General features: G+C 49.9%; 1 protein-coding gene across 1 annotated transcript in view; it reads right to left on the minus strand.

Moving 5' to 3' along the window:
* CYP46A1 (cytochrome P450 family 46 subfamily A member 1) overlaps positions 1 to 14,522 on the minus strand; it is a 29,642-nt gene that overhangs the window by 14,783 nt on the left and 337 nt on the right. Inside the window, exons 2-5 of the mRNA XM_086362996.1 lie at positions 7,723 to 7,803; positions 6,920 to 7,001; positions 4,063 to 4,136; positions 3,527 to 3,613 (exon numbers count right to left, since the gene is read on the minus strand). Of these exons, the coding sequence (XP_086219122.1) occupies positions 3,527 to 3,613; positions 4,063 to 4,136; positions 6,920 to 7,001; positions 7,723 to 7,803 (324 nt within the window). The remainder of the gene's footprint in view (positions 1 to 3,526; positions 3,614 to 4,062; positions 4,137 to 6,919; positions 7,002 to 7,722; positions 7,804 to 14,522) is intronic.

Genomic DNA, 14,522 nt, shown 5'->3' on the forward strand with positions numbered 1-14,522 from the left:
ATGTGGTTTGCAAGTATATATTAATTTGCAAGATTCCTTGTAGTTGTCTTTTTCTTTAAAAAAAAAAAAAAAAGTCACATTCTAATTGACTATTTGGGTCCCCTGGACGGTTGTCACACCAGTACTGAATCCCTTACAGCTACTGCACGTACAAACTATCAGACTGGAACGTTAGCTGTACAGTAAAGCCCCAACCCCTTGTTTATGACGGAATGACTGGGACCAAGGCCTTTCAGCAAAATTAATACCTGAAAAAGCAGAAACTGGCAGTTTACTCTCACAATTTTATTAAAGGTATATAATGATATTCTCTGTGTACAATGGCTGGAGATGAAACTCACCAGTGGTTCTTGCTTTTTTACCCCCAGTAGTGAATTCAGATTCACCAAGGGTCACTGACACTTTCATAAACACAGGAATCACCCAACTTTTCTTTCATACAACTTTGTGAATTTTGTGTTTCCAATAAAATGTAACTTAGACAACTACCTTATTGTGAAAATAAGAAATAAAAATAGTGGTGATGGCTGCACTACAATATGAAATACTTAATACCACTGAACTGTACACCTAAACATGGACAAGACGGTAATGTGATGTTATGTGTATCTTACCACAATTTTAAACATTTAAATAAAAATATCTGTAAAAGCACTTAATAAAATGTAAAGTGCAGTTCAAGCATGAGGTTCAGTGTGCCAGAGAGAGTCCACCAAGACAATGATGTCATGAGCACTGTGAGCAGTCATGTGATTAGAATCCATGTCCTCTGATGACCTCAAAGCGTCCTGAGGGCAGGACTCTGTCACCTTGGCTGGCCTTCATAACCCTGGCGCTCAGCACAAGCATCTATTCAATAAATGCCTCCTGCTAGTCTATTCCTTTTATCATTCCTGGCAACTTTCCAGTCAAACCAACACCATTCCAGGCACTCATTCACTTTATGGACGTTCCTGGAGGGCTTGTGAAGGGCCGGGTGCCAGGCTGGGTGCAGGGGCCCAGTGACACGGTGCATCTTCTGCCTTTAAGGACCTGACATCCAGTGAGGGAGGCACACTGGAAGAGAAGCATTGCAGCGGGTGTGATAGGAGCCATGACGGAGACATGACCTCAGTCTTAGGGGTCAGGAAACACTTCCCCAAAGCAGTGACATCTTAGCTGGGTATCAAACGAGGCACAGGAATTCCCTGGGGTGACACAGAGGGCAGGGGGATGGCAGCAACAAAGGCAGAGATGCCAGAGAGAACCCAGCAGTTCCAGAAAGCTGGAGGAGAGAGGGTGCAAAGGTTGGCGGGGTCTCAGGAGCAGATTGAGGGCAATGAAGTCTGCGGGGAGCGAGCTCCGCCTCTGGCAAAGGTCATGAGGAAGGAGGCTTGGCATACGCAAAGGCGGGATCAAGCCTCAGGAGTCTCCCTGGAAATTCTCGAGCAATCTACCCCCAAAACCAGAGTCTGCCTACTTTCTGCTTTGTGCTTTCACCTACACCTCTGACTTTACGGGGGGCTGTCCCCCACTACCTCTCTGAAAAAAGTTAGCTTACAGCTCCAGTTAATAATTCCTGGGTGTGACAGTGTTTAACCTACAAACTCCTTTGGAAATCGTCTAGCCTGCCTGAATAGGTTTTTCCGGCCACATGTGATTGTTCAGAGCCTCCCAACTGTGAGAGGCAGGAGATGTTCTAAACTGTCTAAACACAGATTCTTTTGAGTAGTTAAAAGATTGATTAGAAATTGTATTGGTGAAGGGATTTTCACTTGTTGGGCCAATGTTTGCTGCTAAGTTTCCATATCCCTTACCTGCTGTGTCCTTGGCAGTGTATTGATTAATATAATTGGTGTAAGTAGTAGCTTTAATGTTTGTAACCTGGGACCCTTGAGTTAATTCTTTTTCTTGTTGTAGCCCACCACACCTTTGCTCTGTAGGAATGCAACTTTATCTAATGCTTTTGGAGGGTGGCTCCTGACCAATCACCTTTAGAGAAAAATAAGTTTTCTGAAGAAAAGGTCTTAAAATGTTAACAGGCCTCCGGGCCAGAAGATGATGCAAATCACCTAAGCTTTTGCATATGATAAGTTTGCAGGAAGAAAGCCTGGTTTGCTGCAAGACTCTACCCCTTCCCCCATTATCCTCTGTGCATAACTTAAGGTATAAAAACTACTTTGAAAAATAAAGTGCGGGCCTTGTTCACCGAAACTTGGTCTCCCCATGTCGTTCTTTCTCTTACCTTCTGGCTGAATTATTCAGCCTCTTTTCTCCACTGAATTTCCTCACTGAGCTATCCTTATTTCAGCCTCTTTTCTCCACTGAATTTCTTCACTGAGCTATCCTCATTCTATTACTCTTTATATCCTTAATTAACGTTTAATTAAGCAGTTGTTTCCTGATCCTCGCCGACGCCGTCCCCGCTTCGAATACCCTGGATCAGCCGGGGCTGGTCCCCGGCAGAAGTCTGACCCTCATCTTTCAGATCATAGGGAGCCACTGAAGGCTTCAGGACAGGGGAGAGGTATGGTTAGATCTGAGTCAGCAGGATCGCCCCAGAGTGGTGAGGTAGATGCATCAGAGGAGGGAGACAGGAGGCACGGAGGCCAGGGAGGAGGCTGGGATAAAACTCTAAGTGAAAAGGTTAATGTGGTCATCACACAGATTACATACTAAATAGAAGCTCTTAAGCAAGGGAGCAGTTAACATCTCCAGCAAAGGGACAGATGAATACAAGCTTCCCGATACGACATCCTGAGGAGGACACAACATCACTCCTGGGCCATTCCTGCCCAAAAGGCACAACCTGAGGGTTATGGAGCAAGAAACAGCAGACAAACAAGGTTGCAGGAAATTCTACAAAATTGGCCAGTAATCTTAAGGTCAAGAAATTCAGAGAAAGACTAAGAACTGTTCTAGAACAAAGGAGGCTAAAGAGATACGGTAACTAAATATAACACATGAACCTGGACTAGACCCTAGACAAGGGAAAAATAGCTGTCATTACACAAATGACAAAATTTGAATATGGATTATTCAACATTCTGTAACAGCCTATATGGGAAAAGAATCTAAAAAAGAGTCGATACGTGTGTATGTATAGCCGATCCACTTTAATACGTCAATCAAATATATTCCAATAAAAAATTTAAAAAACACAAAAGTAAAGAAAGTTACCCTCAAATGAAAACAACAATGAAAAAAACAATAGATGAAGAAGTCCAGATGAGGCGAGACAAGATCTGAACTAGGGGAATGGCTGGTGGGCAGGGACCCCCACACCTCCAGGCACTGAGGTCATTCAGCTCCTGATGCTCACAAACCACATGGGGGCCTCTCTACTCCCGCCCCCCACCCCCGGGCCTGCCTGTCTCTCTCTCTCTCTCTCTGATCAGTAATGCTGTGTCCTTCCCTCCCTTCAGCCCAAGTGAGGCCCCTTCAAATGAAGATGCACCTTTTCCAAGCCCACCCAGGCTGGGAGCCCAGCACCACCTCTGAGCAACCAGCCAGGACACCGCTGGGGCCCATCTGCAGCTATGCTCACCTCCGGCTGAAGGCCAGGTCCATGATCCTCCGCTGTTTGTGCCAGCGCTCATAGTCACATTCGGACACCAAGCCTTGGCCAAACAGCCTGCAAGAGAGACGGACGCTTGATGTGAGAAACTGGGTGAAGAAATGAGAACTGACCGCCTGACGGGGTCAGCTCGCCGTCCATTCAGGGTAATGAGAATGTACTGGAGCCAGACAGTGGTGACAGTTAGGCACGTGGAGAACGTACCAAATCCAGTGTGGTTAAGACAGTAGGTTTTATGTGATGTGAATTCACCATAACAAATACATAAGAAATGGGGTGACCGTGTGTCCCAACCTCAGTGACCCCCCTGTTCCCACCTGGAGGGGAAAGGAGGACAGGGAAGCTGCTGATGACAAGAGTGGTGCCCACCACGGATGCCCCTGTTGTGTGCCTGGCAGCGGGGTATTGGGACTGAACGCTACATCCGACATTCTGGACCCCGTAGGCCCTCCACTAGCAGCCAGAGGCTCTCCCAGACTGCCCCCCGGGACCCCCTCGAATCCTACCTCTCGCCAAACACAGTCTGGATCGCGTGGTACATCTTGGAGTCCTTGTTGTACTTGGTTGACATCAGGAACTTCTAAATATCCCCAAAAAAGCAACATGAGTTTGTGCCCCCACGAGAGGCTGCAGAGGACTCAGCAGTTTTCTGGGCTCTTGTGAAACACACCTCCAAAAAGTCACCCTGAGCTGAGTGCCAACGACAGTGGGAACACCCGTACGTGTGATCTCACCTACTTCCTCTAGAAGTCCTGTCTTTCCGGGATGAGGAAAGCGGGGCACAGAGGGGTGAAGGGGTTTTTTTTCCTGTGGTCACACAGCTGGGGAATGATGTTGGGGCGGGGGCTTCCTCACTCCAATGCCCACGCTCAGCAGCCCACACCACACCACCTTGTACAGTGGCTGAAACCAGAAAAGGCATGGGTTGCTCTGGAACCAGAATAGGAAAGGGGGGGAAACCTGGTGGGAGGGCTTCTAGGACACAGGAGAGGCACTCAGCAAAGATTCAGTGTTAGTGCCAACCCAACTGTGGAAGTCAAGGAAGGCTTCCTGGAAGAAGGGCCCACTTCCTCACCAAGAGCAGGATGGTGGCAACAGTAATGTTGGCAAACAGCTTTTGAGGCAGCACCGCCCAGGGTTTGACAGCTCAGGATGTGGACTCTGCTGGCTTAAATTTGAATCTGGGCTTAAATATCTTTCCTCTACCGCTTGCTAACTCTATGACCCTAGGTGAGTTACTCACCGCCTTTGCCCCTGTTTCCTTATTTCGCAAGATGGGAATCAGGAGAGTGCCTGCCTGGTAGGGCTGCTGTGAGAGTGAGTTAGCTCCACATGAAGAGTGTGGAGAATGGCGCCTGGACACAGCAGGTGCTCTGCAAGCGCCAGAACACAACGGCATCCTGCTGTTGATTTAACGCCCAATCATCCCTAAGACGTGGCTGGCATTTCTATGCTCTTCTTACATCTACATGAAAAACTGGCCCAAGGTCACAGACATGGTAAATGGTGGGCACAGGATTTGAATTCAGGCAATTTGATGAAGTCCAGCACTCTTTAAAGGAATAAAACTAACATGATTGGGAAAAAAAAACCTCTTGCTAGTCTGTTCAAGAAGATAAAACTGAAATTGCTATTCTCAGGAACAAAAGAGAACACTACCACAGAGCTAGTATACATGATAAAGATAATAAAAAAATATGGCAGACAACTTTATACCAGTAATTTCAACAATTTAGAAGAACTAGGTAAATTCCTTGAATGACTCAAAACTCAAGAAAATATAAAAAATCCAAATGGCCATATATCAATCTTAAAAATTGTATAATTTAAAGAAAACAGAAAACACTTCCCTTAAACAAAATGACAGGCCTAGATGGCTTCACTGGTAAGTTCTAGCAAACATTCAAGGAAGAAATAACACTACACCTATATTAAAGTGAAGTTAAAGTGAAGTCGCTCAGTTGCGTCCGGCCCTTTGTGGGCCCCATGGACTGTAGCCTACCAGGCTCCTCTGTCCATGGGATTTTCCAGGCAAGAATACTGGAGAGAGTTGCCATTTCCTTCTCCAACACGTATATAAACTCTTTCAAAAAACAGAGGAAAGCAAATATCTCCCAACTCATTTTATGAGGCCTATCAACCTGATTCCGAAGTCAGGGATCAAGAATAAATATAGAAACAAAAGTTCTTAACAAAAGATGTGTAAATTGTGTCCATGTAACCAGAACAAATTGTATCATGCCCAGGAATGCAAGGTTGGTTTAACACTTGAATGCTAGTCAATGTAATTCATCATATTAATATATATCTTTCAACTTCTTTTCTCATTGAACATCATGAAGGTCTTGTGTATGGCTTTTGGTAGCATGCTTTTAAAAGTCTTAAACTGTGTCTGAATTTGCAATGAGAGTTTTTAAAAAAAAAAAAAAAGACTTTTAACATTCTGTTAGAGACATCATGGTCATTCCACTTGTCTCGTGATCTAGGTACAGAGTTGTATCTTATCCCTCTTAATCACCACAGCCACTCTCGAAGCAGAGCACCGCACCCACAAGTCAGCTTGGTACCCGCTGGGAGAATAACAGCACCGTCGTTTACTGAGTGCTTGCTGCACACCAAGCATGGGCTGGACAGCTCACATACATTATTACATTATTTCAGCTCCATTCTTATAACCATCTGCGAGAGCAGCAGCATCCCTATTTGACAGACAAGGAAACGATGGCCCAGAATGATAAAGTACATTGTCCGCAGTTCCATAGCCAGTTGGCGGCAGAGCCCAGTTCTGCCAACTTCCAAGTAGACTATCTGATGGCCATTCTTAGTACCAACACGGCAGACACGGTCCTGCACATACTATAGGCCAACTAATGCTGTCTGTTTTCGTTTCCTCGCTTCCAAGATGAGGACCAGAAAGAGTCCTTACCAATTAAATGGGTTCATAATTGTAAAGTACACAGAAGTTCATGCTGAAGCAAAATTTGATCCTTTGTTTGTTAAATAAATGGATCAACATTTCGTTCTCATCAGAGCCTTAAAAGAGAGGGGTTATAGCCCCAGCTCGCAGAGGAAGGAACTGCTAAGAGAGGTGGACTAACTAGACGTATGTGTACCAGTTCCCAACCCAGAAGAGTCTAACAATAACTCACTGTCCACATCAAACAGCTCTACTTTTAGGAGCCCCCCCCTCCCACCGCTACCAACAGAAGGTGGGTGGTTAGAGAGGAGGATGCTGTTCCCTTTGGGATCCCTGGGGAACCAGCCCAGATCCGTGCGACTCTGCAATGTCTCTCCCACAGTCCCTGGGGGAGCATTTCATGCCCCCAACCAGGGGCTCTCCTTCAAAACCATGCTGTTTCCTACCTTGACCGACTCGGGGCTCGTGACGATGACCGAGGTTTTGTGGAAGACATTGACCCGCACGACGGGCCCATACTTCTTAGCCCTGGAAACCAAAGTGATGCAAAGGAGGCTGTCAACTACCAGAGATGTGAACATCATCAGATCAACCGGGCTCAGCTGGAGAAGCAGGGTGCCCCGTCCCAGGGGTGGGAGGCACTCAAGGTTCTGGAGCCTAGGTTCTGCCTTGGTGTCAACTCTGCTGAATTGCATCCCCCTCTGGCCTCAGTTTCCATATCCATGAAAACAGGGTTTCTACTCTTCTTTGCCCCAAAAGATTGTGCTGGGATTCAAGCAATATCATGGCTTTGAGAAATGTAAAATCCCACCCCAAACACCAATGACTGTTACACAGTCACACACCCACCCAATTTACAGATGAAGAAACTGAAGCTCAGAGAGCTTCTGATGGTTGGTCTAAAGCCATGCAAAGTTGGCTAAAGGCAGAATTTGTCTTCTTCTTCGTTTTCTTTTTTTTGGCCATACCGCATAGCACATGGGATTTTAGTTCCCCAACTAGGGATAGAACCCATGCCCCCTTCACTGGAAGCACAGACTCTTAACCACTGGACCACTGGGACTTCCCAGAGCTTGCCTTCTGAACCTGCCTTGTATGAACCTGCCTCTCTACCTAGAAGAGGAACTACTGGGGGTGAGAATGGCCTGGACCGGGGAGGGGAGTGTGTGCTGGACTGGGGGTGGGGGGAAGCTGGCCCATGAGCAGTGGGGGCTGGGGTAGGAGCAACAAATACCAAGTTAGGACCCACCAATCCAAAAACACGTCTTGGAGCACGCGGCCACAAACCTCATCCTTTTTCCAAAAGTAGGGGAGGTGTCCTAGAAGGAAACTAGAAGAAATGGGAAACATTAAGGTCTCTGGAAGTCACCATCAAAGAGTGCTCCCTTCCCCACAGGACCCTATGGAGTCGGTGTTATCAGGCCCACTTTACAGATGGGAGGACTGAGGCACGGAGAGGTACAGCCCCGGCTCAGGGTCACCAGGCAGGACACAAATCCCAGTCTGACTGGCCCCAGAAGTTTTCTTAGAAAGATGTAGAAGAATAAAACCATCTTCCTGGTGCAGGAGTTGGGGGCTGGCATGAGGAATAATATTTTGGCCACCTGATGCAAAGAACCAAGTCACTGGATAAGACCCTGATGCTGGGAAAGACTGAAGGAAAAAGGAGAAGAGGGCGGCAGGGGATGAGATGGTTGGATAGCATCACTGACTCAATGCACATGAATCTGAGCAAATTCTGGGAGATAATGAAGGACAGAGAAGCCTGGCATGCTGTAGTCCATGGGGTCTCAAAGAGTCAGACACGACTGAACAACTGAACCACTGTGGGGAATAACCTGAGACATTCACTGAACATTTATTAAATGCCGGGCACCATGCTGAGCCTGACTCCATCTGAACTCCTCGCACCTTCTGGAAGCAGGTCTGTTACTAAGCCAGTTAACAGGCAGGGCGACTGAGCCTCAGAAAAGGAAGTCACCTGGCCCTAGGTGCATGGCTGGTACCTGGGTGTCCTGCAGCCCTTCTCACCAGGGCATATTTTGGGCATCCTAGCTCAGCAGTGTGATAAGCAGATTGTAAACAAGCCTGTTTGGTGTTGCTTTAGGCACATTTCAAGGTACTGGTGATTTCCTGTCTCCTGTTTAACTTTATTCCTGCCAAGCTCACTTACTATAGCTTCCAGAATGGGTGACAATAAAACTGCAATTGGGGTTTTCTGGGTCATGGAACTCACGTTCTTCTGGTGGCGGAGACAGAATGAATAAACAAGTAAGTAAACAGGAAGTCAGATGGGAGAAAAATCAGAGTTGGGGGAAATAAAGAGAGCTGGGGATGGATGTAGGAGGGTTATTTTAAACAGGCAACATCACTTTAAGAAGGTGACATGTGAGCTGCAAGGAGTGAGGAACTCAGCCACACAGGTACCTGGGGGAAGAGCACGTCAGGCAAAGGGAATAGTAGGTGCAAAGGCCCTGAGGCAGGAGCATGCTTGCCGAGTTCAAGGAACAGTGAGGAGGTGGTGTGGCTGGAGCAGAATGCTTGAGGGAAAGTGGTACAGGATGGGATTGCCAAGGATGGGGTTCAGATCGTGTGCGGCTCTGTGGACTGTCATCCAAACTTTTGCTTCGACCTTGTTGAGGTGGAGGCCACAGGAGGGTTTTGAGCAGAACCAGAGACGGGATCTGGCTTGGGTGTTAAACGAACCGTCCTCACTGCTACAAGGCAGAGAGTAAGCAGGGCAGGCAGAGGTGGAGGCAGGGGCACCAGCGAGGGGCTGTAAGTGGAGATGAGATGTCAGATGCTGAATGCATGGAGGTGGGTGGAGCCAAGGGGACCTGCTGATGGACTGGACCTGGGCCGTGAGACAGGGGTCAGGGATGACCCTGGGGCTTTTGGCCTGGGCCACTGGGAGGCTGGCTGGAGCTGCCATTCACCAAGGTGAGGAGGCCTGAGACAGGGGAGCTGCTGGCCGCAGCAAACACTGCATGCCCGCCCCCGGCCCTTGTCCTTGCAGGTGGGGCTTCCGAAGGCCAGCACCTGAGATCCTGCTCTGTGCTCTCTTGGCTCTGCCTGCGGGAGGGGCAGGCTGGAAATCCCAGCCCAACAGCCCCTAGACCAGCCCTCCATCAGTGATTCCCTCTCCCTCCACCTCCAGGCAGGGACCACCGGGTCCCAGAGTTCCCCAGGGGGGTTGCCTCTCAGTTGCCCCCAGAGGTAACTTGCTTTATTAGGCTTCTGACCTTCTCTCTCCAGCCCCACCAGGATCACCTTCCCCGGACTGCTTACACGTCAATTCTCGTCTCAGGATGGGCATCTGGCAACCAGCCTGAGACAAGCGGATGAAACTGGGAGCCAGCCTTGGAGCTGCTAGGTGTGTGCTGCCCATCTCACGTGGAAGGGAAACAGGCAGGCAGTCCCCTGAGACTGCAGTTGAGTGAAGAGCTCCTGGCTAGAGATATCAGTGTGAGTCCTCAGCAAAGAAGTGGGGCTTACAGATGGGTAGGCCACAAGCTGTGGGTGCAGACAGAGAAAAGGCCCCAAGAGTGAGCCGCTGTTGGGAGGACAGGTAGGAAGGGGACAACCAGCCAGGGAGACTGGGCAGGAGTTGCCAGGTGGGGAGGCCAGAGACAGAGCGGAGAAACCTGCGAAGGTAAGCTCCAAGAGGTAGGAAGGGACAGGCCCTCTCCCGGGCTGCTGAGGGGCCAGGCAAGATTGGCACCAAGCACTAACCAAGCTGCCCAGCTCCATGGAGGTCTCTGGGGCCTGGACCAAAACCCATTGGTGGAGAGGTGGGGGACTCTAGAGAGAAGGAGAGGAGCGAACAGGGGGCCCAAAACAGGCAGGCTTTGGAGGGGGTGTTGCCACGGGGGTGCAAAGCCAAGATGGAGGGGGGGTGGCAGCTGGAGGGAATGAGGAGGAAGAGGTTTGTTTTACAGCCTATTGTATAAAAATAGGAACGATGCAGAAGAGAAGGAAGAGCGAGGAGAGAAGAGAGGGGGACAATGCAGCGGTTGCTGAACGGTGGAGGAGGAGGGCGTCCTTGGCCAGGAGCATGGAGGTCCCAGCGAAGAAGGTGCAGGGAAGGGGGCCGCTGTGACGGCAGAACCCTGGAAGGAAGTTCGGTCAGGCTGCTCATTTGCTCAGGGAAGTAGGAGGCGAGAATAAAGGCTAAGCGTGTGCTGGCTGGTGGAGAGAGATGCAGGGCTGTAGGACTTCATGCCAGTGGCTGGGCGGAAGGGAGTTCAGCGGGCCGCCGAACCCACTCGAGGTGAGTGGGTTTGAACTTACACCATGCCACCTGCAGCAAGATGGACTGTGGACATCACACATGACTGGCTTCATTTCAGAATAATCCAGCATTCCTGGACACTCCCCAAAGTTGCATGTTTGGGGAGAATGCTTTCAGCTTTGAGTTCCCTGAGTGAGAACAGAGTCTAGACCCTCCTCACCTCCCCAGACCTGTCTGAGAGTCTCTATCCTAAGCAGCAGAGTCCAAAGCCACCTGGGCAGGAAGACGAGCGACACCTCAAGAAGGTAAAAGGCATGGAGTGGCGCGGGGTCCCCAAGGCCAGGCAAGAAAGGCGTCTAAGGCCCGTTTCTCCTTGTTCCTACAGGGGGCGCTGGGGAGGCGAAGACGGAGCGCTGAGACGAGGCGTTAGAAACAAGCCGGTGAGGATGAAGGAAAGAGGTGAGGAAAGCCGGTGAGGATGAAGGAAAGAGGTGAGGGAGACTCCTGGCACCGGGAGGGGCAGACAGAAGCCCACCTGGTGTGCCTCTGGTAGCAGACGGCATATGGCAGAGCAGCCCAGAGAGGGAGGGAGGGGCGGGCAAAAATGCCCCTCCCCTGCCTGGTGCCCAGCAAGCCTAGTTTCTGATAATCCCGTGATGGGCACCGTGGGAATCTGAGGTTTCCAGTGGGCAGAGAAAGTGTGGGACAGTTACTGGGGTAGAAGGTATCTGGAGGGCCCACTGTGAGGCCACCCAGAGGGGTGCAGGCGGCCCACGAAATGGTTCAGGGGTGGGCCACTCACTGGAAGTGAGGGTGAGGGGCCATGAATTTGCCTCGTGCCAGAGGGATGGGGGTGGGGTGAGTGCTCAGCTGGGCACCCCAAGTCCACTGGATCCACCCCCCACAACAGAGCCAGCCATGGGTCTCCACCTTTGTGGGGAACCCTCCAGCAACTGTCAGACCACCCCCACGCCTGGCACCTTGGAAAGTAGGAGAGGGCAGAGAGAACCAATGCTGCCTAGGAGTTTTGGAAAAAAAAAAAATTACAAAATAAAACCTGAGAGAGAGACTTTTCACTGTCAAGTTTACAGTCATCCCACATTGGGTTGGGGGGCGGGTGGGAGGCTGCAGGGCTGATAAGGAAGTTCAGAGTAGTGTCAATACAGAAGCTACAGTGTCTGTGTGGGATCTGAAGATGAGGTCCGTGTTTCCAGATGTCACATGGATTGTTGCAGTAGGGTGTTGTTTGTAATGAGCACACAGAAGTGGGGCAGTCAGGGAGGGCGTCATGGAGCAGGGGCAACCTGGTGACTCCTGAGAATAAAGCGGATGAAGAGTGGGGCTGGGAGAGCACAGCCGCTGCCTCTTGCAGGGAAGAGGGTTCCCTGCCTGCAGGCTGGCAGAGCCCCAGAGCACAAGGGGTGAATGCCACTACTGGAAACTCAGTACACACGTAGATTTCTTGTCAACAGTGATGTTGCCAGTCACGGCTTAGGGACCCAAACTTTGAATGCCAAAGCATCTGATTTGTACTAAAAAGAGGTTCCAGAACTTTCCTTTAGTGCAGTTTTGTATTTGACCAGCAACCGATTTTTAATCCAAAGCCTTTTGCACATGCACTGTTCAGTTGACCTCATTAGAATAAAGACCCCAACCCACATTATATTCACATCATATAAAGACCCTAACTCCTCCACCCACCCACCCGCATCCCTGTAGGTAACATGTCAGTTCTGCAGTGTAAGATCTCGGGGAGAATCCAGGCATAAAAGGGAAAGAAACACGCACACACGCTACTACATGGATGACCCTGGAAAGCATTCTGCTAAGCTAAAGAAGCCAGACACAAAGGTCACACACTGTATGAGTCCATTTATATGAAATGTCCAAAACAGGCAGATCTATGGAGACAGAAGGCAAATGAGTGGTTGTCAGCGAGTTCTGGGGGCTGAGGAGTGACAGCTAACAGGGATGGGGTTTCTTTCTGTGATGATGAAAATGTCTGGAGCTGGAGTGGTGGTTGCATAACTGTCACTATACTAAGAAGCACTGCATTGTACACTTTAAAGGGGGTACATGTTACACATACCTAATTTTATTTTTTTAAATGCAGTTTCAAAAAATCGATGGGGGGAGAGTAGCAGAAAGGGGCTTGATTTAAGTTCTGTCTTCTCAAGACACAGAGACTGGCTCAGGCCTGCAGTGTTTGAAGCACTTGGGTTTACAAGAAGGTCGAGTCAGGAGGAGGCCTATCTGAATGAGTGCAAAATTCACAGTTCCAAGCTTTTGATGGCTGATTTGAAAACTTGAAAGGGTAACAGTGTACCTAACCAAACTGGCAAGAGACTTTTACCATCCACCTTGAATCAGAGTTTATCCAGGGTCTACTGCGCATGGACCAGGTGCTGCTGAGCTAGGTGTCAGGGACACAGCAGTGAACAAGACAGACACAGGCCCATGGGAGGGACAGACACTTTAGAGGTTGCACCATTTGGGTGACTTTATAAAATGATCATAATATATTTGGGTGTGGGAGCAGGTAGGGCCTCCCTGAACAGTTGGCATTTAAACCAAGCCTAGAAGGCTGGGGAAGAACCATCTAGAAGGAGGGGAAGACACAGCTGTGAAGTAAGGGAAAAGGCTGGGAGAGGGCACCTGGGTGGACAGAGGCGCCAGGGGGAACGGTTGCCTCCCTACGTCCCAGTCACAGAGATCCTTCCTGAACCCACCAAACAGGGCTCAGGCTTCTCGTGGCAGGGCATCCGGCTTGCACTGGAGGTGGGTGCCTTCCAGAATGTTGGTGTCCTGAGGTTTTACAAAGGGTGTTCTAATACCATGGTTTATTCATTCAGTCAACAAATATTTATTGAGCATCCGCAAAGCGCCAGGCGCTGCGGATACACATGTGAACACACAGGATCCCTGCCCTCCCAGGGCTCACATTCTAAAGGGGGGAGACAGTCAACAGGTGACCAGCCAACAGGTGAAAAGGAGGTAAGGTCGGGGGTGAGGCCCCATTGAGGAGTTTGGAGCTAGGAGGTGGGCTTGGGGAACAGGAGGACCCTGGAGGAGGGATGCAGCTGGGGTGGGTGGGTGCAGAAAGACTGGGGACAGCAGTGAGCAAGCAAGGGGAGAGAAGAGTGGAGAGCAGGTTCTGAGAGCTCAGCAGGGACCTTGCTGGCTACAGAATGGACTTGATTTAGATTTAGATTTAGTTCTAAAGTGATGGTAAGCTTCTGGAGCAAAGAAACAACATGTTTGATTTGAGCTTTGGAAAGGTAAGCTTCTGGTGGGGAGGTGGGAGGGAACGTGAATGGGGGTGAGAGTGGAGGATGGAATGGAAGTGCTAAGGCGAAGACAAGAAGGAGATACCAGGACAGAAATAGGGGAGAAAAAAAAGAGGGGGGTAATGTGACCAGAGTACAGTGTACCCCAATCCAGGTTGAGTGACCTCATCCAAGTCCCAAAGTTAAGAGCGCCCACTTTAAGAGCCAGGCTGACCCGGGTTTAAATCTAGGCTTACCAACTGTGTGACCTTGGGCAGGTGACTTTGCCTCTGCGCGCCTCAGTCTCCTCGTCTGAACGATGGGGTAATAGCGCCTACCTAACAGGGTTGTCGCTACCATCACGTTGTCGGGGCCCAGCAGAGCGCGGTGGGCGCCGAGCAGCTGCTGCGGCTGTGAGTAATTTGTTACTAAGAATAGTTAGCGCCCCTCTCCTGGCCGCCGTTTCCAAGCGGCCGCGCGCGGTGGCAAGGTTGGACCCCCAGCCCGGATGCCAGCTTGGACGCGGTTCCCCGATCCCCCCATTCCAGCGCC

Source organism: Bos grunniens, chromosome 21 (genome assembly GCF_055505025.1).
Source record: "Bos grunniens cultivar Pamir isolate PY7600 chromosome 21, Bosgru_T2T1.0, whole genome shotgun sequence".
Classification (NCBI taxonomy): Eukaryota; Metazoa; Chordata; class Mammalia; order Artiodactyla; family Bovidae; genus Bos; species Bos grunniens.